We start from the raw sequence: 24,937 nt of genomic DNA on the forward strand, positions 1-24,937 counted from the left end.
TTATCATGCTACATTTCATTTTAATTTCCTAGAAATTGTATTACATTAACTTTATCTCAGAAAAAAATATTAATATACATAATTGGAATTCACACAATTCATTCGGCTTTATAAAAGGCGTTTGAACACGGAGATAAAATTATCATATTTTTCTTTAAAAAAATCAAGTACTTTGCCTGTAGAAACACCCCGTTATGATACTTCAATAATATAGATAAATAATTAATAATAATGAAAAAGGCGTGAGTTTCAGATAAGTGCATTTAAATAACAAGAAAGTATTGAGCACATGACAGGAAATGGTATATCGATGTGGTTTTAAGTAGGAACATTTTTGTGAGATACCTATTTGCGGAAATAATGTCGGAAATTTCATAGTAAAAGCCTAGGGAGTGTACAGAAATACCGTTCCTTTATTGACATTCCGAAAAACGTGATCCTCCCTCCTCTCTAATTAGAACAGCAAATAAATAAATGCGGTTTTGGATCGTTATAAATGTTTCGATAAAAATACAATGTTTTCATCATTTAATTATCAAAATTCCATATACATACTTAAATAATGATTTATAAATTAACGTATAACTTCATTAAACTAAACATTATGAAAAACTACTAGACATTATCAAAAGGTGCACTGATAATATACTACACTTTATAGATGTTTTAATTTTAATTGAAAACATACATAATTTAGTCGCAGTTCATCTTCATAAGTAATTGTTCAAAATGCGATATAGTGAAAAGTGCCCGGCCTACCATAGTAAAATAATAATAATAATGGTCCTTCCTTATTCAAGGTAGTCAATGAAAATTATTACATGCGCATCCCAAAATACAGACCTTACCAGCCGACTGTTGCGTTTTTCCACGCTTTGGAGCGGGTTTATCGTGTGCAGTCCACTAGGATGACTTTGAATTGGACTTGGACTTTGGAGTGAAATGATGGAGCCGTGTTTCATCCATTGTCACATATCGACGCAAAAACTCGCGTTTATTACGCTTGATCATCTTCAAACACTGCTCCGAATCATCAACTCGTCGTTGTTTTTGGTCACAAGTGAGCTCTCGCGGCACCCACTTTGCACAGGGCTTTCTCATACCGAAATATTTGTGAATGAAATGATGTACACGTTTAGTTCATATCTTTAGAGTGTCTGCTATTTCATTCGATATCAATTTACGGACATTCAAAATCATTTTGTGAATTTTTTTAATGTTTTTGTCGGTAACAACCTCTTTTGGGCGTCCACTGCGTTCACCGTCTTCGGTGCTCATTTCACCACGTCTAAACTTAGCATACCAATCCTTGATGGTTGATTTTCCTGGTGCAGTGTCCAGAAACTCGGCATTAAGACAAGTTTTTGCTTCAACTGTATTTTTTCCCTTTAAAAAGCAATATTTTATCAACACGCGAAATTCCTTTTTATCCATTTTTTCACAATAACAAAAGTTGCTTTACTGAAAATGCTATAATTCACAAACTAATGATGCGACAGCTGTCAAATTTACACACGCATCTTTTGGGTGTTAGGGCTAACTAAACAACATGTGGATTTAGTTCTAGTAGCGCCACCTATGTGTCAGGCCGGGGACTTTTCAATTGACCTGTTATATGCTAAATTTTTTACTTTATTATAAATAGTATTTTTCCTTTAACTATGCTAATATGGCAAGAGTTTAACGAAAGTGACCTTGCAAATTAATGATATTCTTTCTGTACCATTAAGATAAACAAATACACATTTTTATAGTAAACGTCTAGATTATTATTAATTAAAAAAATTACATTTTGGGTTATGATTGCAAGATATTTTGATGTAGAATTCGCCGGTTTATTATATATATCAACATAAAATCATATACAAAATAGTGTGAAGCAGAAATATACTGTTATCAGCAATTCATGGATGGAAAAGCATGGATGAACCAATACAATTTTTTTTTGCACAAATTGGTAGTATATTATAACTGAGTACTAAAGTGGAAATATATTTATGAAAATTATCTTAATTGACAGACTAATGGCATTCTTGTTTGTTCTAGTTATCTGAATGCTAAAGGCAAGTATGTATTAAGTTCAAATTGGACAAAAATAAATTACATACAACAAAACTTCAGGGTATATTAAAAAAAATATAAGGGGATTTTTGGCAAAAACTTTACATTTTAGGATACAAATAACCCTTGAATTATAACTATATCCACATAGAGTTTTATGTTAATTATTTTGCGAATTTAGTATTTAGGATATATGATTAAAAACCTGGTTAATATAAATATGCTATAAAAATGTATCATACAATAAAAGTTCATTGTAGAGAAGGGGATGAATGACAAATACAAATTTATATTTTGGGGTACAAACAGCCCTCATTTGATTGCTAAGTTCAATATATATATATATATATATATATATATATATATATATATATATATATATTATAGTATTAAGTTTAAAAAATATGGAGTTTTTTTAAATATAAACATTTAATGGGGAATAAAAGATATATAAAATTATCAATATTGGCATTTTAATTAATATTACAATGATTTTATCATTAAACAAACAACTTAAAATATATTACTGATACTTATTTCATATATCTTTTATCATATACTTATTTGATATTTCCATTTAAAAAGCCTTTATCTAAACAAGGATGCTCTAAATTAATAAAAATATATATCCACACATCTTGATACCAATAAATAAGGTTTATATGAATTATTTTACAAAACTATTATTATTTACTATTAGTGACAGGATTTATTTTTTGCCTTTTATTACAAGCATTGAATTAACAAATTTCAAAAATCCGACAACAAAATATAACTTACACATAATCTTGGTTAAAATAAATAATATTCTAATATATATTTCATAATAATGGGTGTACGAAGTATAAAAATAATAAATAGATACTTACTTCTTTCTTCTCTTGTTTCTTCAATAGTTTCATAACCTTCTATTGCTCCATTGGTTTGTTCCAACCTAGGATGATTATTGAATAGATTGGCAACGAATGCCAAATTCAATTTGTAAACTCCATTGACAACATCCTGCGGAGTAACGAAAGACCTGCATTTCAGTTTCGCGGCTTGTTGAAGCATAATTTCAGCTCTGGAATGTAAATCTCTCTCGGATAAGGCGTCCATGTTTACATCGGCATCAGCCGGTGCAATTTGCTTCAACAGGTAAGTATAGACTTCAGAGTCAGTGATATCGCTTTGGAAGTTCGTAACTCTCCTATGAGTTCCGGCACGTTCTAGATGATAATTCACCCATCTAAGTAAAATAGCTTCTGGCGACAGTTTCATTAAGTCATCAATCTTCTCATCTTCGCCAAGCAAAGTGGTCAATCCAGGGCAATGTTCCAGAGTAATTTGATTGAATAATCCTATGCGGATGATCTGCCACAAGAGACCAAGTACCAAATGCGGAGTACCTTTTTCTAAACTATGGGCGTCAATGTTAATAACATTGCATCCGATACCAGAGGCAGAGTTCAAAGCCAGCGTCAAATTTTCCAGTTTGGTATACAATGTTAACTTTCCTTTGTTTATAACACGTTCATCGATTGTATCCGGGCAAGAATGATTAATAATTTTGCTAAAAATGAAAAAAAATCGATATAATCAACCAGTTAATATTAAATAATATTAGTAGTTAGTAACAGTATATGCCAGACAAGTTAAAAACATGCACCAAATTTCATTATAATTTTAATGATATGTAATAAAATATTTACATATTTAGACTAAAATAATTTATCAAATTCATTGTGCATCGGTGGCCTCTACTTTTTTTCCAAGAAATTACACTGGATTTTAAGCTTGCTTCTATTACAGTAAAAGGTCAATTGAAAAGTCCCCGGCCTACCATAGTAAAATACATTTTTTGGCAAAATTAGTTTTTTTTATTCAACATAGTTCCCTTCAAGGGTGATACACTGATTATGACGATCCTTCAACTTTTCGATACCATTTTTGTAGTACGAGTTGGCCTTTGCTTCAAAATAGGCCTCGGTTTCGGCGATCACCTTTTCATTCAACGAACATTTCTTCCCAGCCAGCATTCTTTTGAAATTTGAGAACCGGAAATAGCCGCTGGAGGCCAGATCTGGAGAATACGGTGGATGAGAAAGCAATTCGAAGCCCAATTCATGGATTTTTGCCATTATTTTCACTGACTTGTGACACGGTGCATTGTCTTGGTGAAGTCGTCCTTCAAACGGTCCAATAACGCTATGTCATAGTCGCTGTTGATGGTCCTTCCTTTTTCAAAGTAGTCAATGAAAATTATTCCGTGTGCATCCCAAAATACAGACGCCATAACCTTGCCAGCCGACTGTTGCGTTTTCCCATGCTTTGGAGCGGGTTCATCGTGTGCAGTGCACTCGGATGACTGTCGATTGGACCTCGGAGTGAAATGATGGAGCCATGTTTCACCCACTGTCACATATTGATGCAAAAACTCGAGTTTATTATGCTTGATCATTTTCAAACACTGCTCCGAATCATCAACCCGACGTTGTTTTTGGTCAAAAGTGAGCCCGCGCGGCACCCACTTTGCGCAGAGCTTAAAAAAAGCGCAGAAAATAAACAAATGGATTTAATTCTAGTAGCGCCACCTGTGTCAGGCCGGGGACTTTTCAATTGACCTGTTACTTGTTTGTAGATGTACTGCCATTGCCGATCATAGACATGTAAGTCTTGGTAATGCTATCTCTTGAAAAATATTGATATATAATTTAAATATTATTTTTCTAATACGGTTCAAACAAAAAACATTTTCCAAAATTAATATTTTTATTTCGGCATATGCTACCTATACTTTTGCGCCATTCATTATATAAGACGATTTGGGAGAAGAGGATTCTACTATGCTATTTTTTACAAAGATGAGTCTTGATAATTCTTATGGAAGATCACAAAAAAGCGCAAAAATTATGACTAATAAAGAAAATATTTAACATAAAACAAAAATTGATTATTACCTAAAAATAAAAACTAGTCTTTGCAGGTACAAATAAACGTTCCTAAAAATTCTTTGAAAAATTAAAAACAAATCAAACTGTGTATTATATTTCCTTTAGATTCTTTGGATTGGAGGGAGAGGGGTAGCCAAAACTGACAAAAATCGTCTTACGTAATAAATGAATGGCATTCTTTTAAAAAATGTCTTGTTGCTTTTGAAATAATTCAGGCACAAATAAAATTCAATAAAAATTTGAAAAAAAAACGTATTAAATTCAATTATAATAAGAATTTAAATCGTTAAATAAAACACTAGTTGATATTTACTTTATAAATTTGATTATAACTGCAATAGTTATATACCCCGCCGGCTTCGTTGGCGCAGTGGTCAAGGCGACAGGACGGTCCCCCTACTATGGCGATAGTAGTGAGTTCGAACCCGGCTGGGGCATGGATGTACTTTATGTCTGTGATTGTAATTGTAAATGTCTTTAGACAACAGTGGAAAATCTGACAAAAAATAACCATCCCAGTCACGCCAGTAACCAGGCTAGGTAAGACCGGATGTCTTCTGGGATTGTCTCTGTGTTGGTCAGTGGCTAGTAGGTAGGCTTAATGCCCAGGACAGTGGTATGGAGCCCATGTTAAACGGTAGGCCCAGTCCAGATAAACCCTCGTTAATAAAAAGGAGACTTTAAAATATGTATAAAAAATATTTATCTTTTCACTTAAATCTAATGTAACATCATTAACATAAAAAGTCATTCGACTCTCTAGAATAAAATTGAATATAACTAGCCACCATGCCTCTTTAACCACCAACCAGTTCAAAACAATAGATCCCAGACCTGATTCACAGCACACTATTCTTTAAAAAATATATAAAAAAAGTCCCTTGGAAACTGGCATTATCAGGTCCCATATTTAGTAAGTGAGATATTTAATAAAGGGAATTCACAGATCTGATTCTATAGTCTGCATTGATTTCCTGAAGATAACAATAAATAGAATAATAAACATATTTGATTTAACCTGAAACAAGGCCTGAGAAAATTATATCTAAAAAATAGGGATTTTCAAAATAGAAGATAATGATGGCAATTGAATAATTCCAATCATATTAGCTTCTTGTATGGCTTTATGACACCCAATTTGTATGTTCAAAAATATAATTTAATAGTTATCAGACGCATTAGTAAGTAATAACACGTTTGTTAATTAAAATAAATTACTTATTTTTAGACAATTGTTAGTGAATGATATAACAATACAAGTATCTTATTACAATTGTAGTAACCAGAATATATAAATTATATTTATTGTATTTGTTTCAATTAGGGTTATATATTAATCAGAAATATGCTAAAATAATATTTCTTGGTTGGTTGGGTTAAACTTATGCAAATTTAAAATTAATTTAGCTTCAAAATACTGAATGAGACCTATTGAATAAAGTACAATTAAAATACAAATATTTTGATTTAATTAACAATAAATATAAACTAAAAAGAATAATGGTTTATATTAATAAATTAATCATTTTTCTAGTTTAAAACATTAATATATTCAAAATCTAATTATACATTTTATTCTAATCTATTTGCTAGATAAAGGATAAAAATGTGGTTTATAAAGATATATATAACAAAGCTAATATAAATTTAACTATCTCGAGAAAATAAAAATATTTAATATGGTAATTATGACTAATGTAATAAGTAATTAAAATATGAGTAATTCAAATATGTTTCAAATCATATATTGATTAAATTAAAAACAACTTATTCATAAATAAACTTGTTCCTGTATTATGACTGAGTACAAGATGCGTTATTCATGCATAATGTGGCCAAGGTAATGAAAGATCTGAATATTAATATGTTGCAGTTGGTAAATATTATAAAACCCGACTGTCCGGCAACATGGACGGTAGGACAAATTACTCAATACTTTTTCCAAAATATTTAAATGTCAATTTAATTTTTTTTTGGATTCATATTGATTGAGAGTCATATTGAAATTTAAGAAGAATTCAAATATCCGTTTTATAATCACAGTCTGTGACATTAAGCCTGATGAGGTACCAAAATATAGTCTATTCAAAATAACAGTGAACTCACGTCATGAAGCTGTTTAATGTATTGCCTGCTGCAATTTATAAATTCGTTTTAGAATCAGACAATATTTTTCTTCTTATTTTATTCTAGTTAAAAAGAGACACAGAGCTGTCTGATATGTTCAGTCATGTAACCGAACCAGCCTGCAAGTCGTCCGGTTGTCAAACGACTGCAAAACTCTTCAAAATATTAATTATAGATTATAAACCGGCAAACGTTTTAATGCTTTGCTTGTTTTGATAAATTTCAAATCGCTGTTTATTATTAGTCTGACTGAAAATGTCGAAGCCGGACAGAACAGATTGCGTCTCTAATCAGTTACTTTGAACAGAAACGAGATAATGAAGTACCCCTCTTGGCAGTAAAATTCGTTAAAGATGTAAGCATTTTTACGGGTATCGAAAGTAGTACAAGTATCAAAGAGGTCTAATGGAACTTCCAATCATTGCTTTTAATGTCATTTATGCGAGATGATAATAAAAATAATGTTAAGGTAACAAAATTTTATGGAAAAAGGTAAACATTGGAATAACAATTGAATAGGTTTTATTCGTCATAACATTTACTAATAAATCATTGCAGATGTATTGTACTTCATGCTGGAAACAGGAATAGTTAATTAACACCTTCTGTTTGGATGAACTCGATCAGACACATGGAAGAAGATTGTGTAATTGTTCAAAATATACATGAGCATTTGGTTAAAATGTGTGAGCAGAGAAGAATATTAACTGTTTTACAGATATGGCAAACGCAATAGGGAGAATGCGATTAAATCTAGTTTTAGCAAGAAAGATGTATACAGGTAGTAAGAGAATAAACCAAGGAGAAATATAGTGATATCAAAATGACTACAAGGAAACACTAACACCTGTGAAGGAACAATAACTAAACATAAAAGATAAATATGCTCTCTAACGAAAGTAAAATATATTATTTGGATATACAATTGTTAATTAGGTGAATTAGGCCTTCTGGGGATACCACTACATAAAAAAACTAGCCTAGAATTGAACAGGTGGTATAGAAAAGTCCAAGTAAATATAATAAAAGACAACCCTAACCTACAAACTAATATAACTGTATAATTAATTATAGTTTTAAGTCCTTCGATAATATATGCATTAGATGCACTATAACGTTAAAATAAATTATATTTGATAACAGTATTTTGTTTAATTATTTTATTTAGATTAGAATTTTGTTGTATGTCAAAGCCAAAATGAACTAAAACTGAGAGTTGATGCGGCAATGTTGCAACGTTTTGAAGTCATCAATTGAGATGATCTGAGTTCAATGTTTTATTAAACGGACTAGAGATTCCTTATCGTGACTTTTGTGACTTCCCAATGGTATTTGACAAATATCATTACCAAAATATCTTGTGTGTAGTTTATGATGGCAATGTATCTAAGTTAAAAGTTATATATTTCATGTTTACCATTTTCCACTTTCCTGAAGTTTCAATATTCTTGATACTGTTAAACAGGTTCAGTCTCGCGAAAGTTTTTTTTTTAGCCGTAAGTAAATCAAACAAAATTATCTTAGACGATCGCTGCCCATTGTAACTGATGGGTCTAATCCAAGTGTTAAAAGAAAAATGACTCGGATACATGTTACAAGATCCGTGAACTAGAAACGCTAAATGAGAATTCACACCAAACATTTCACCTAGTCATTTGTTGCGATAGAAACAACATGGGCCAGTTAAGCAGATTCTTCTGAAGATAGGAAGTCGAACATTGGTCGTCTTTTGGATAGACATTCTTTTTCCGGTGTAGAATTAAAATACTGTCAGAGGGGTAAGAACAAATAGTGAGGAGTACCCTATTTTTTCTGTTCAACTATATTTTAATTGCTATTAATATGACATTTTTTACAATATGCACTGACCACAACATGTGATGAGTTAAAAGTAATTAATTTTCTTTCGATTTTAAGGAACCAAATACCTCAAGTTACAATGAACCCTCACTGCAACACCTTTCTAATAAATTCTAAAATACATTTTAGTTTCGATACTAGAATAAAATATCGACTGATATGCAATTTGATGTCATTCGTAAAATTTTAATAGGAAAATTGTTTAATTTCTAAGATTTCAGTTGATATTCTGCTTAAATAATGAATATATTCAAATATAATTTTGAATAGCAACAAAAAATGGTATTTTACTAAATATAACATTTTCTAATAAAATTTTTAATGTTTACTACTGTTTAAAATGTATTCAAATCAATATATATTCTACTAAACTAAACTTAGATTATAATAAAAACTAATTAGATTATACTAAACGTATAATCTAATTAACAATTAGGTCCATTAATGACTGTTGCTAATAATTTTGTAACAAAAGTGTATAGAAATAAAAAAAAAACGTAAAAAATAAGAGCCAGTGATAATTCCGTTTTAATTTTTGTCTGTTTAAATAACCTTCAACAACGTGTTCTTTAAATTATTTAGTTTCATTAAAAGAATAATCTTCGAAAACTATTTTATGGGTTTATAATATATAGGCTAACGCAAACTAAAATATTAATATTTATTATTAGTTGAAATATATGGAACACATTAGAACTTCTTAAATGAAATGGTAAATAATTATGAGGGTTATAGATAAGTGTGGCTTAATTAAATACCAGAGATAGTGCTGCCAGTCGGTCTACATATTTTTCGTGAATATAACTTAAACGTAATAATAAACTTAACTTTAACGTAAATTGGGCTACGAACTACTTACACATCCAGCATATTATCCTGATTTAGCCCTTTGCGACTATTTCCTGCTCCCCATTCTGAAGAAATGACTGTGTGGTAAGAGGTTTCGATCGAATGATGAAGTCATCACGAAAACAAAAGCCTATTTTGAAGGCCTTGAGAAAACTTATTATTTTTAGAGAGTAAAAAATTGAAAGACGCTGGACTGGATGTATTGAGTTAAAAGGAGATCAAAGACATGTAGAGAAATAAAAAGTTTTTACTAAAACATTTTTTTATTTAAAAAAAAGTCACTGATTAAACTGCCCTCGTATTATTAGGTGGAAAATATAGAAAAATGTTGGACTAAGGCTACTGAGAGGAGATAACGTTGAAAATATTCTACACAATATATTTTTCCTTGTCATCAAATTCTTGTGCCTTCGTTAGATTTTTAGAAAAACAGAACTGCTTCGAATATACAAAATATGATTTTCAACTCTTAGTGTTAATTTTGTTGTTTACAGTATGTATTTTTAATTAATTAAGTAAGAATGTAAAGCCCATGGCACAAAAAAAAATGCAAAGAATTGTTTTATAATTAGGAACAATCCTATTTTCTTTTTAAACTGCACGAAACAATGTATTTCAAGTGTAATCGAATGACCTTTACCAAATAAAATTTGATCGACAACAATAGAATATGTTTCTAATCGTATTCGTAATGTCAGCTATTGTTTAAAATGCATTTAATTAGATTTGTTGACCTAATGTGTAATTACAATCAACCATTAAAGTCTATTAACTAATATTTCTACAAAACAAGAGCAAACAAAAGCTAATCAAAATAACATAAAAAAATAATGGCCACAGATAATTCAATTTTGATTTGTTTCGAATTTAATAATCCTAATAGTAAATAAACAACGACCTTCAACAATTTACCGCATCAAACAATATATTATTACTTGTTCTCTAGTAACTTATTTTAAATTATTCCTAAAACAATAAAACACATATTAGCATAGGATGACCTTCGATATCTTCTTAACATTCTGATATACAATGGTGATTCCGTATATATTTTTTCTGTTTAAACAATGTCTAACACATGATTTATAACTTTTGGCATGTTCTAACTCACATGGACTGGTATGCATTGGCAAAAGAAAGTTATATGTTAGTAAATGAATAACTTTAATGTCAATAATTCTTAAACAGTTAACGTATCTTTATAGTCATTGTTACTATAACAATGATTCAACAATAACAATAAAAAAAATAAAAGTAGTGATTCATCACTACTATTCATACATTCTCACTTACCATAACAGTATGCCATTTTGAACTTTTTCGTACAATTGTTTGCCTTCCGGATCAATAGGAAGCAGCTTTCCTAAATCTGGATCGTGTTGTAGATTTGAATTAATCCAATCAGAGAAGGCCAATTGTTCTTCCAATCGTACTGAATGGGTGGTTCCAGCGTTTGATGCGTGGGATGTACCGCCCAAGTGTTGAAGATTTTCTCTTTTCGATACCGCTGTTTTAAAAGTGTTGGCGATATCATTTGCTCTTAAGTCGCAAATCAACTTCTCGAATTCGTCATAAGTCAATTTGCCATTGATTTTGGTTTTCTTAGAATTTTTATATTCTTCCTCGATTAATCGTGACTGGTAGCCGGCTATTTTTAATCCGCACAAATCCAGGGCTTCTCTAAGTTCTTTTAAATCGATATGGCCATCACCGTTTTTATCAATCTGAAACCAATAAATTACAAACATTAACATATATTTTTAATTTTTATTACTGTACAATTAATATATATATATATATATATATATATATATATATATATATATATATATATATATATTAGTCTTCTTTTTACCAACGAGGGTTTATCTCGACTAGAATTTATCACTATTATATCAACACACAAATCAAACGAGTACGGAAAAAATACATCAGTATGAATTTCCCAAATTACACTAATACTTTTACATTACACAAGATTGTGTGGTTTGGTTTCCCTCAATCTTCTAATTTCCTGTGCTTTCTTTCATGTTATAAGGCTAAATGTGCGATAAGTTCGTAGTGCAGTTCTTTGTTCGTTACGTAGCGATCAGCATTCGTAATTGATCGAAGAAATTTATTTTGGCAGCGTTGAACCCCGCAAGTTCAAATATTGACAAATATTGAAGTTAAGAGAATCTGCCGATTAACCACTACAGTTCTTTGATTTTGAATATAATCTGCTCTACTTTTTGTTTAACGTGATGTTTTAATAAAATATGCAATTTAAAAAATACCAGTTCAAATAAAGCTTTTTTGGATACCGATTGAAAATAATGTAATATAAAATGAGACACTTTTATTATCCTCATTAGTCCTATAATCCATCCAGTTAGTAATAAACATTCCCTACGATGCCTATTATACAAATAACACCTAGAAAACCACTTCAGTTTTGTAGTTCTCAGTATAAGCGTCCAGTAGCCAGCTTTTTTCAAAGTACATAAATTTGGTAAGGTTATCTCGTTGAATCTCTTGTTTCGATATACATAGAAACATAACATTAATAAAACTGGTCTTCTAAACCATAAATAATAAGGTGTTTAAAAGAAAATTTATTATTAATTTAATTTATTGAATAATGTTTTGTATGGAAAAATAATAATTAAATAAAATACTTTGCCTACGTTGTAGATAACATAAACTATCGAGTCTACCGAGTACTATAAAATAAATTCAGAAGCCTTATTCCAGTTTTCTAAAAAAAGTAAGAAGGATAGTGAATTCAGACGATAAAATACTCTGTTTACTTGAAAAACCTGAGCAATCGAAATTTAAAAATAAACGAAACGCAAAAAATGACTATAATAGTAGCCTTTTTTGGAAAATATAAGAACACCTGCATTTTTACCAAGATTTTATGAGATGTACACAAATCTTCCCAATAAAATAAAATTATATTTGGCAAAATTAAGAATAATCTATTTTTAAAGCAATATTCTCATAAATAATTGAAATTGCCTAATTCATTACCCAAATGTACAGTTTTTATGGAAAAAATATCCATTATACTATTTAGCAAAATATATCTACACCGATAAGTTATAAATAGAAAGGAATATGAAATAATAATGCCAATGCTAATGCATATCGCCATGGAAATATCAGGCGCTTGTTAATATTATGCCATTTTATTAGCGACCCTTTTAACCATTATCTATAAGGTCGATCAACTGTTTTAATGATGAGAATATGGATCGAAAAATAGCACTATCGAGTTTACGATTATATTACTTGTTTCATATTAAATTAAATAACAATATTAGGTCATATATGCCACACATGATAAACTAAAGGAATTTTATCATAACTGCCATAAATAATATTACTTACGAAAATCAATAAAGGCTGCTTAAACGATTAAAGCGGCTGCTTTGCTTTAGTTCGATCAGTCACCGTTCTCCTGTCTCGTCTTTTTACTTAGATTCTTTGATCACAATTGATTCTGAATATTTTTTTTTTGAAGTAATAGCAGTCTTAATATTTATAAATTAAGTACATAATTGAATATAATAAAAAATAATTTTGATAAGTGTCGGATAACATTGGTTGGTTTCATTTTATTTTTATATATTTTAAAGTCTCGTTTTACCAACTATGGAACTATGGATTGGGCTTAAAAGCTTAACGTGGGCTCCGAACCACGGTCCTCAGCATTAAGCCTACCAACTGGCGAGTGACCAACTTTAGAAATCATCCCAGAGGACATCCGCTCTTACCCAGCCTGGTTACTGGCGTGACTGGGATCATTTTCCTTGTCGGATTTTACACTCTTGCCTAGAACATTCACAAATTTGAAACAATCACAAACATAAATTTACGACCATGCCCCAGGATTCGAACCCACGGCTATCGCAACTGTAGGAAGACTGTCCCATCGCCTTTACCACTGCGCCATCAAGCCGGCAACATTGGTTGGTGTTCAGGATACTCTCTATGACGTTAATCTACATATTTATGTACCCAAATAGTTACTAACTTTTCATTATAAAAAAAGTTTTGTCTGTTCTTCGTTTGGCAAATATATACAAACTACTAAGTCAGTTAGAGTAGTACGTTTAAATCATCAAATACGAACCACACTCCTTAGAGCTCTCCCAAATCCAAAAGATCCTCCAAATGAGCAACAATATCCAATTTTCACTTATTATAAAAAGGGAAACAAAGATAAAACCGAAAGAGTTTCCCTAGCAGTCCTCTCGTGTAAAGTAACAGCAGACCGTTTTGACAGGATACTAAATAAATTCTCTAAATTATAATAAAATCACACAGGAAGATATACCAGGCACTCCTTAATCCTAAAGCTAAAAATGATCCAATAAAGTGACAGATGGATCATTATTATCATAATAATGAGGAGAAAGTGTCTATTTCTCAACCAATATGCTGCTGCCTTCGAACATTCTTCGCTAAATCTCGTAATAATTGATAGTCGGCTGCAGTTGTTCTGGCCTCGGATAATGTTAGTCTCCTATTTTCAGACGCTTTCTACCGTTGCCTGTATCTTCCATTCGAAAGCTTAATTTCACCACGAAAGTATGTGAGGAATTCGTTCAACTTTTCATTCGACAGAGATGTCTACAACGATTTGGAAACAGACGTGTCTGAATTTGTTGTTTGAAAAGTATCTATATGAGAAACTGGAACTTTGGCTGAACACCAAATTGATAATGCCCACAACATTCAATTCAACAAAGTTGAGGTTTTAGATACTTCACGCGGCTATTTGAGAGAAAACAACGAAAGGGATAAATATGATATTCGTAAACCTTATTTGGCTTAGCATTCTCCCGATTTTTTAATTATTCAACGAACCTTGAAATCGCGTTATCTTCTTATCGGTTGATCACTGGGTCGTGGTAGACAATGTGTATTTATTTTTATTAAAGTCTTACCCAATCAAATATAGATTTTGCAAGTTGGGACCAAAACTTAGATATTATCTTGTCTACATACGTAAAAAAATATGGAGAAGAACACTGCACAAAAAAACAGATAAAATGGAAATGGACATCAGGCGTATCACATATTGCAGTTTTGAATGTAGAGATCACAACTTGAACCCAGAAGGAGCGGGCACTCTAAATGACTTATGCCCAAAGTATCAGTCAAAATAACCAAAGAGATACAAAGGAAGATGAAGCAACCACCAACGAATTGCTACTTCAACTAATAGGAAAGCTGGACAAATAAGAAAAAATGATCGAATATTTTTCCCAAAGAATTGAAAAACTAGAAATGAAAAACATTAGGCCTGTAGCCCCAGAAACCCGAAATGGCAAATAAAGATATCCGAATAGCAATTTGGAATAGTAATGGAATCCAGCAACATCATGCTACCCTACAAGTATTTCTAGATATGCAAAAAATAGATATATGCCTAATATCAGAAACATATTTAAAAAAAGAATAAAACTTAGAGGATATACATTTTATCATACCATACATACATCCAGCTAACACCGCAAGAGGAGGAAGTGCAATAATAATAAAAAAGAAAATTTTCCACCATCAAGAACCCGGGCTCAGTACAGCAGAAAATCAGGTAACAGCAGTAACTATTAAATCAAGCAGATACAAAGTTACAATAGCCGCAATTTATTGTCCTCTAAGATACAATCAAAAAAGGAGGATTATTTGAATATCCTAAGCAACCTGGGAGAATAATTTATAATTGGAGGTGATTTCAATGTAAAAAATACAAGATGGGGATCCAGAATGACAACAACTAAAGACAATGAACTGCATAAAGAAGCTACGGAACTAAGATGTATAACTGGAAAACCAACTTATTGGCCAACTGATCAAGAGAAAACTCCAGACCTGTTAGATTTCTTCATAGTAAGAAACATAACATCCAACTATATAAAGGTCGAAGAAAATTTTGAGCGAAGTTCAGATCATACGCCAGTGATTCTGACGTTGAGCGAAAATATAATAAGACAAGAAAGAAACCCAACGTCAAAACAAACAAGAGAACAGACTGGGAAGGATTTGCTGAAGAATTGAACAAACGAATTCAACTAAATGTACCTCTCAAGACAACTGAACAATTAAATTTTGAAGCAGAGAAATTCGTAGTTTATATTCAACAAGCTGCTTGGAATAATACTCCAGAAATTAAGAGTACAACTAAAGGAATTAGTTATCCAAAAGAAGTGAAGAAAATGGTAGCTGAAAAACGTAAATTACGAAAAAAATGGCAACAAAACAGAACACCTGAAAATAAAAATAGTTTAAACAATATAACCTAATGACTGAAAAGAAAAAAACTGGAAATTAAAAACAAAACCATAAATGACTATCTGAGAAATTAAACAGATGATGAAGAAACTGATTACTCATTCTGGAAAGCCGCAAAATATATAAAGCGCTCATATCTACACAGACTACCTATAAGAGACCTATGTGGGAATTGGGCACGTGACAATCACCAAAAAGCAGAAGCATTTGCTGAATATCTGGAAAAAACTTTCAAACCAAATGAAACTAATATTGAACATAATTTGCTGGACATAGAAGCTGAAATTCGATGATTGAATTAGTCACGCCGAAAGAGTTAACCAAAGTTATTAAAACTGACATTAAATCACCCAGGAAATCATCAGACTATGATTTAATAACAGGACAATTACTGCAAAAACTAGCAAGAAAGGGTATTATAAAACTCACCAACTTGATCAATACAGCATTTAGATTAAAACGTGTCCCAGATATTTGGAAGATGGCGGAAATTATAATGATTCCAAAACTTGGAAAGTCACCTAATATCTAAGGTTTTTGAAAAACTCCTGTTGAAAAGAATAAAACCGATCATAGAGAGAAAAAACCTAATACCAACACGCCAGTTTGGGTTTATTAACAAGCACTCAACAATTGACCAGGTCCACAGAATAACAGATGTTATTGAAAAAGCCTACGAAAGTAAAAAAAGTATGCTCAGCTATATTTTTAGATGTAGCACATAATAAGGTTTAGCATGAAGGCCTTGTTCATAAACTACAGAAAATGCTACCAAAACAACACACCGAACTGTTAAAATCATACATTACAACCAGAATGTTTAGATTCAAACAAGAAGCTTACTCTACAATAAAAGAAGCTAATGCAGGTGTACCACAAGGAAGCGTACTGGGACCAATGCTTTATCTACTCTACACTTGTGATATACCACAAATGGAAAATATTACGATGGCTACATTTGCTGATGATACTGCGATTATAGCTGTCGGAGAAAATAGAGAAGAAGCATCACGAAAATTACAACAGGCAAGTGAAAATATAAATAATTGGACACAAGCTTGGAAAATAAGAATTAATAAAAGTAGATCTATACATGTGCAGTTCACCTATAAACAGACCGTACAAGCACCAATAACATTAAATAACACTATCACTTCATATAGCAACAACGCTAAATATCTTGGAATATCTTGGAATGAATTTCGATACAAAACTTCACTGGAAGGAGCATATAAAGAAGAAAAGAAAAGAAAAGAACTGGAACTGAAATATAGGAAAATGTGCTGGCTAGTGGAAGAAAATCACAATTATCAGTGCATAATAAATTGCTATTATATAAGCAAATACTAAAACCTATATGGACATACCGAGTTCAATTATGGGGATGTTCTGCCAAGAGTAACATAAATCAAATACAAATTTTTCAGAACAAAGTCCTGAGAGATATTGTGGGTGCACCCAAATACTATAGGACTGATTACCTACATCGAGACCTTTAGATATCCACAGTCAGTAAAGAAATCAAGAGAATTGCAAGGGGGCATGAGGAAAGGCTCCATTCTCATACTAATATTGAAATATTGCAACTTTTGGATACCACCAGAGCAGGACACAAATTCAAAACAATCAAACCATCTGATCTTGTGTAGTGTTGTGTAGTGAGGTGCATATATTAAAAAATTCAGCAGTGACATGTATAAACATTATTTCACCAGAGACTGAGTTAGGGCCAATGGGTCCTCCCAGTTATATACCTAGATTTAAGTTATCATAAAGACAAATTCTAGGTTAGACGGAAACGACTAGTAACAATATATTAATAAAATGAAAAAAATCTTCTCTACATCTATTCTACAATTATCCAGAACATTTAAAATTTCAATACAGGTTTTTTAGCGCTGTTGGTTGATCCAAGTAATTAAACGTAAATAATAACTCAAAATAGTTAGATTCAGATGCGTAATTCAATAATATTTATAGTATATATCATCCGAATAATCTTGTTTTAAATATGACTATAGATAAACCATTCCAGAAAATGTCCTCATATCATCTTGACATTTATGTTTCTGTTACAAAACTTACTGAACTATTGATATTAGTATCGATGTACCTTTTTACTCAAATACTACTCACAGGGCATGTCATTCTTCGATTTCGATCAGATCATCCTCTAGTATCCAAAAAAAAAAATGATAAAAAAACAAATAAATATCTACGAACCCATAATTAGTAACTTTACGTCCTGTGTTCGTTTTGCGCATGTGCATTTTCGATAATCTACATCAAGTTATATTTATTAGTTGCTAATTCTACAATTATATTTTTACCTGTTAATTTGTTATATATGGTCGAAAACTTTATTGCATTGGTAATAGAGTAAATAAAAAAAATAGCAATGCTGAGAAAATATATTGAGTATATATCAATCCCAGTAATTAAAACAAATTATAATAAACTATAAAAATAATAATAAATTCTAAATGTGATAACAGAATTACCAGGAGCCGGCTTGGTGGCGCAGTGGTAAAGGCTGTAAAGGTAAAGGCTACTGTTGCGATAGCAATCTTCTCATTTTATTTACAATAATAATAATATTTTCAATTTGTGTAATTTTGTCAGTTAATTTTCAAGGACATTTAAATAACTTTAAGCAATTTGGGGCCTACATCAAATTTACTGTGGGTACATCTTATTGCTAGTTTATGTATGGGACCTAAAAATAGATAGAATGCGTCGGAATATGTAACCGAATCAGTCAATAAAATTCTATTTGGATTGGTACTGGTCGACCCTGTTGTGAAATGTCTACAAAATTCTTTAAAACATTAGTAATACTAATTAGAGGTTACAAACCGGAAAACACTGTAAACCAAAATTCTAAGTTAATAATTTTTTTTCACTTGTATTTACCATTAGATGTGGCACTTGTCAAAAAAAAGCATAACACATCATCATTTTATTTCGTAAGATTGTTCTTGTTCTTGAATTATCAATAAAATGTCCTATCCGTTTGCTGATTACACATCCAATAACACCAAAATATGTTTAATAGTGCGGAAAAACCAAACAAATTATTATTACGAATGCTTATGAAGAATTATTCCAGAAACGTCAATTCTCAATCTAATTTCTTGGGTGTTCTTATTATTACTTTTTGCCGTATTAAGAAATAGAACATGGGACTATGCGAGTTCATACTGAAAAATGGACCCAATTGTTTTACAGAAACATTGATGATGCGGTCTCAGTAGCGGAGACAAGTTTTTCTTATGTCTGATACCGGGTGTTTATGGCTTCCATATATATTTAAAATGACAAAATCCAAGATATATTCCACATGTAGCCCTGATGCTACACATTATTTATCATTTCAAAAGCATCTTCTCATTTTATTTACAATAATAATAATATTTTCAATTTGTGTAATTTTGCCAGTTAATTTTCAAGGACATTTAAATAACTTTAAGCAATTTGGGGCCTACATCAAATTTACTGTGGGTACATCTTATTGCTAGTTTATGTATGGGACCTAAAAATAGATAGAATGCGTCGGAATATGTAACCGAATCAGTCAATAAAATTCTATTTGGATTGGTACTGGTCGACCCTGTTGTGAAATGTCTACAAAATTCTTTAAAACATTAGTGATACTAATTAGAGGTTACAAACCGGAAAACACTGTAAACCAAAATTCTAAGTTAATGTGGCGATATTGCGACGTGCCCACGTCATATATTTTGATAACGTGCATTGGCTGTTTTATTGGCTATACAGCGCGATTGATTTGGTCCTGGCTATGAACACTGTGTGTTTATGTTATACTGAAAGGTGTGATTAGAGAAGTCTAGACATAGAGGTTTGCTTTATTTACTAGAATGATAGAACATATTTACATAAAACGGATCACTAATTCAAATAAATTTCATTTTAAACAAACTAAACATCTGATAATACTTATACCTACAACTGGAAATAATATTAATTGCCGCATAGAATAAATATAAACAGCACTTTTTTCTTCTGTGAAGATAATTTTTATTATTTCAAGGCAGTTCAGGTAAAATGAATTCGATCGAAATGTATATTATCTATAATCGAAATTCTGATAAACCCATACTGTAAATAACATTTTATTGCAAACATTTATCACTTAAATTTAATTATATATATCCAACACTGACATAGAATTGATTTTAACTGTATATAAAACGTATGCCTGATAGAAGTGTATATAAAAAGTGTAACTATTAAAACCGAAAGAAAATCAAATTATTATATCATATATTTATCATCATTCAATAAAATACATCCATAAATTTATGTAATTTTGCTGATAATTATTTTAATTCATTTAAATTATAGGATACATAATATCGATTATGTGCTTATAGTATTGGTCCACATAATCTCAATTACAGGAAAGATAGCTACATGTTCTAGAAAATGAATATCCTATAAGGAATTTAATATGGCTTTACCAGTGGCTATTTGTATTTCTGTCATGGATCCACTTGTTCACCATGTTTCATCATTGATCTCAATTCTCTCTGCATTTTACTTCAATTTAGCAGCCAATCAAATGAATATCATTCTATCATTGAGGATTCGATATGTTTCACATTTGAGGTTCGTTGGAGTATCACTCGTATTAATATAAAATGAATATTGGCATCTTATAAGCAAAATCTAAGCTCTTTGACCAATAAGCTATTCTTTTAAATACTGTGAGCTTATCCAAGATTCGAAGTCATCTATGCAGGTTCCTATGATGCTATAACCCAATAATAAAGGAGACCCTCAAAATTCATAATTACTCTCAATATATATTCTAAACCCTAGCTTATATAATCCAACTCTTGGAACTCTCTACAGGCAATTGATAATGTCTTTTCCTTCATTAATGGTTTGAGTTTTTTATTTGTATAATCTGGATCCAAAGTGATAAAGGCATACCGGGAAATGAATTAGGTATATCCATAATGAATTTATAGCATATACAATAATATATAATTGTTATATAAAGATGCTACAAATGGATAACTAATTACGAATATATTAATTTTGTATTTTAAAGATTTAATATATTTTCCCTTTTATAAATTGTAACATAGAAAGTCTAGTACAGCTAGAGATAAAACTGCTGCTGAAAAATTTGACATATCAAAAAAGGTTTATTTTCTACTGACATTTCTCTAGATAAGAGGATACATACAGTGTCAATTTATTTATACCTTCTTCATGAATCTCTATGTTCCTACTGTGAGGAACCTATGCCTATCTTCCACATTTTAACTAAATACAACAGCTTGTTAACTGTTAAAAGAGGATGTGGCTTATTGCAACTCAATCAAGGACTGTTTCGCTGTAATAAATCGAAACCAAATAGTTTTAATCTTTTTTAGTCCCCTTTATATATTTACATTTAATTATACATTTAATTCAAACATTTTCCATATTATATTACTTATTATGATTTGATCAATAACAAAAAGTCATAAAATTTCAAACTAAAACTATATTAATTATTGTCATTCGGCAAAGCACATTTGTTAATGTTTCAATAAAAAAAATATTTATATAAGGTTACAGATAAAAAATGTCATAAAGCCAGTTGTTTAAAATTTATATAAAATATTGCATTTTGTATAGCAATTTAATTAATTAAATTAATGTATAAGAAGATTTTAACCTATAAACAAATATGATAAATTAACTTTTCTTTGATCTAGGAAAAAAATTATCCACGTCCAATATATCATCTTTATCTTTTTGCAGCTAAATATAACCCCATTAAAACATACTAATTTATATTAAGCTAATATCAAATTGGTTAGGTGAGTCGCTATATATGTTTCCCCTTAATTAAATCCTTAACAAAATATCGATATAGTCCAAGAAATCGATTTCGAAACCCATCACTACTAAAACAAGGCGAGGGTTGGTGTATGGAGAATGAAATGTACTTTTTTAATGAATGACCCATTGTACAATGGATGACTCATAAAATACCATACAATTCAACATTCTGCAATTTTTCTTCAGTTTCATTATTAGTGACTTGAATTTTAATGTAAAAGTTATGAAAAAGTTAAATAAAATCGGCCTAATTTATGTCACTTTTTGTTAAAACTTGCTTAAATTAAATATAAAATGAAATGAACACGGTGTACATGAGAATATCTTAACTAAACAAAAATCTCAATTTGAAAAATAACTAATATGCTAAAATAATGTTACAAGCTTGAAGGAATTAACGAATGCTAAGAATTGAATGATATTTCAGTATAGAACTGAAAATGTACAATTATATTTTACAATAAATAAACATTATAAATGTATGTTCAATCAATAAATATATTACAAAAACCAATTAGACTAAATATTTACAAAATTATTTATAGATTAGTGTTAACACTTCACCGTGCGTTATGAGATAAACCCAAAAAACAAAAGAGCAACAGAGATGCAGAAATAATGTATATAAGGCTTTTACTCCAGAGATCATAAAGAAACATATAATAAGAATTACAAAAATAAAAGAAAACCTAGAAACCGGCGGTGCCATTAGGATTTCAAATGTTATCCCGAAACACCTTTTATTTATCAAAACTGGGACAAAAAATGTCAATGTAATTTTATTGAACAAATTTAATTTTTTGAAATTCAACAAATTTAATTTGAATATTTTAAAGAAACAGCTCAATGCTTAAATTTGCTAACAACTGAGCAAAAATACATTCGAGTGTTACTTTAAAAAGCATTCAAATCAATCCCATAATTCACTGTAATTCAACTCTTTGGGTCCGAGTGTAGTTCGTGTTCAGAAATCGATTAAGAAAATGTTGGCATAAGCATTTTGTGGTACAAACAGAATTCTCTTAGAGGATTGCCTTCAAACTAGTAAAGCAAAAAACTCAAATTGTTATTGTAACATTCGGGACCAACTGAACGCAATACATTGTAAAAAAAGGACGAAAAACTTGAATAAATATTTCTAAAATCAATGATTTAAAGAGTTGTTGCAACATCTAGCTTAATTGCCAGATTTAGATACACCCAGGCTTCTGGCTCTTATTACACCTTAGACAATTTTTTGATTTCTGTGAACTTATTGGACATCCTGCTATGTCGCCACCTACATCGAATAACTAACAATAACTATACTGTAACACATCGAAATAAAAAAACAATAATAACAATAATAATTATTAACAGTAACAATAATTAATTAGTTAAGTACTGTAACTAATTAACAATCTATTTCAATTCACCTTATTACAGCTATGTTTACCCAAACATTGTGTTTTGGCTATTTGAGATCATGTATTAGTTGACTTTATATTCATTTATATTAAAATTAATCGAATTTTCTGTTTTTTTGTACCCGAACTTTTATAAATATTGGCCATCTTAAAACCGTTCAATCACCTTTTAGTTGATCTACTATAAGTTAATAGATGGAAAATATCGAACTTAATATTACAAGATAAACCCATTAGAACTAACATAAACAAATATTTTAACACAAATAAATGTGTGTGCAATGATAATAAAAGTGTAGATATTATTATGTGCTACGATTATATTAATTTTTTAATTACAATTAATATGATTGGACTCGAAATCCGTCAACTCTGACAATTCAAAAAGCGTGGGGTAATCAATATCAAAAACGCCTCCAAAGATATTTTGATTCTAAGACATGATGCCTATGTTATAGATCATAGCTTTGTTAGTAAGATAAATTAACTGCATCCATCAATTGCCATCGGCAATGAATAGTAGATTTGCATACGACTGTTAATAGCTCTAAACAAATATTCACTTGTATTTACCATTAGATGTGGCACTTGTCAAAAAAAATCATAACACATCATCATTTTATTTCGTATTTATTTCTTAAGATTGTTCTTGTTCTTGAATTATCAATAAAATGTCGTATCCGTTTGCTGATTACACATCCAATAACACCAAAATATGTTTAATAGTGCGGAAAAACCAAACAAATTATTATTACGAATGCTTATGAAGAATTATTCCAGAAACGTTAATTTTCAATCTAATTTCTTGGGTGTTCTTATTATTACTTTTTGCTGTATTAAGAAATAGAACATGGGACTATGAGAGTTCATACTGAAACATGGACCCAATTGTTTTACAAAAACATTGACGATGTGGTCTCAGTAGAAGTTTTTCTTATGCCTGATACCGGGTGTTTATGGCTTCCATATATATTTAAAATAACAAAATCCAAGAATTATTCCACATGTAGCCCTGATGCTACACATAATTTATCATTTCAAAAGCATCTTCTCATTTTATTTACAATAATAATACTATTTTCAATTTGTGTAATTTTGCCAGTTAATTTTCAAGGACATTTGAAGAACTTTAAGCAATTTGGGGCCTATATCAAATTTACTTTGGGTACATCTTATTGCTAGTTTATGTATGGGACCTTTAGCTGTTCTAATTATGAGAAAGAGTTCAGGAAAAAGCACTGCATTGACATCCAAAACTGTCATGATTAGTTATATATCTAAAAACCAACGAAATACAGAAGAGCTAAAAAATGATTCTGTTGCAAGATACGTTGTTGACATACAAATTACGTACAGAGTTAAACAACTCATGAACACCAATTGATATCTTACATTGTCTCAGTGGAAAAATAGTTCTTATGAATAGAGACCGTTATAAGTCGACGGAGAAATAATTCTGATTAAATTTTAACGTTGCCAAATTTTCAAGTTTTCAATGCATACGTTTATTGTCAATTACGAATAATCGCGGCATCCATTCTTTGAAAGCTTTTTCATACC

At 30.5% G+C, this 24,937-nt stretch overlaps 1 protein-coding gene across 1 annotated transcript in view; it reads right to left on the reverse strand.

The window, feature by feature from the left end:
- The window catches only part of Fim (plastin-2 fimbrin), a 42,967-nt gene that overhangs the window by 2,173 nt on the left and 15,857 nt on the right, over nucleotides 1-24,937 (reverse strand). Inside the window, exons 2-3 of the mRNA XM_076405146.1 lie at nucleotides 11,124-11,554; nucleotides 2,931-3,613 (exon numbers count right to left, since the gene is read on the reverse strand). Coding sequence (XP_076261261.1) covers nucleotides 2,931-3,613; nucleotides 11,124-11,554 — 1,114 coding nt within the window. The remainder of the gene's footprint in view (nucleotides 1-2,930; nucleotides 3,614-11,123; nucleotides 11,555-24,937) is intronic.

This window comes from Rhynchophorus ferrugineus, unplaced genomic scaffold, assembly GCF_030347505.1.
Source record: "Rhynchophorus ferrugineus isolate W39M unplaced genomic scaffold, kcgeb_rfMv2 rfM5, whole genome shotgun sequence".
NCBI lineage: Eukaryota > Metazoa > Arthropoda > Insecta > Coleoptera > Curculionidae > Rhynchophorus > Rhynchophorus ferrugineus.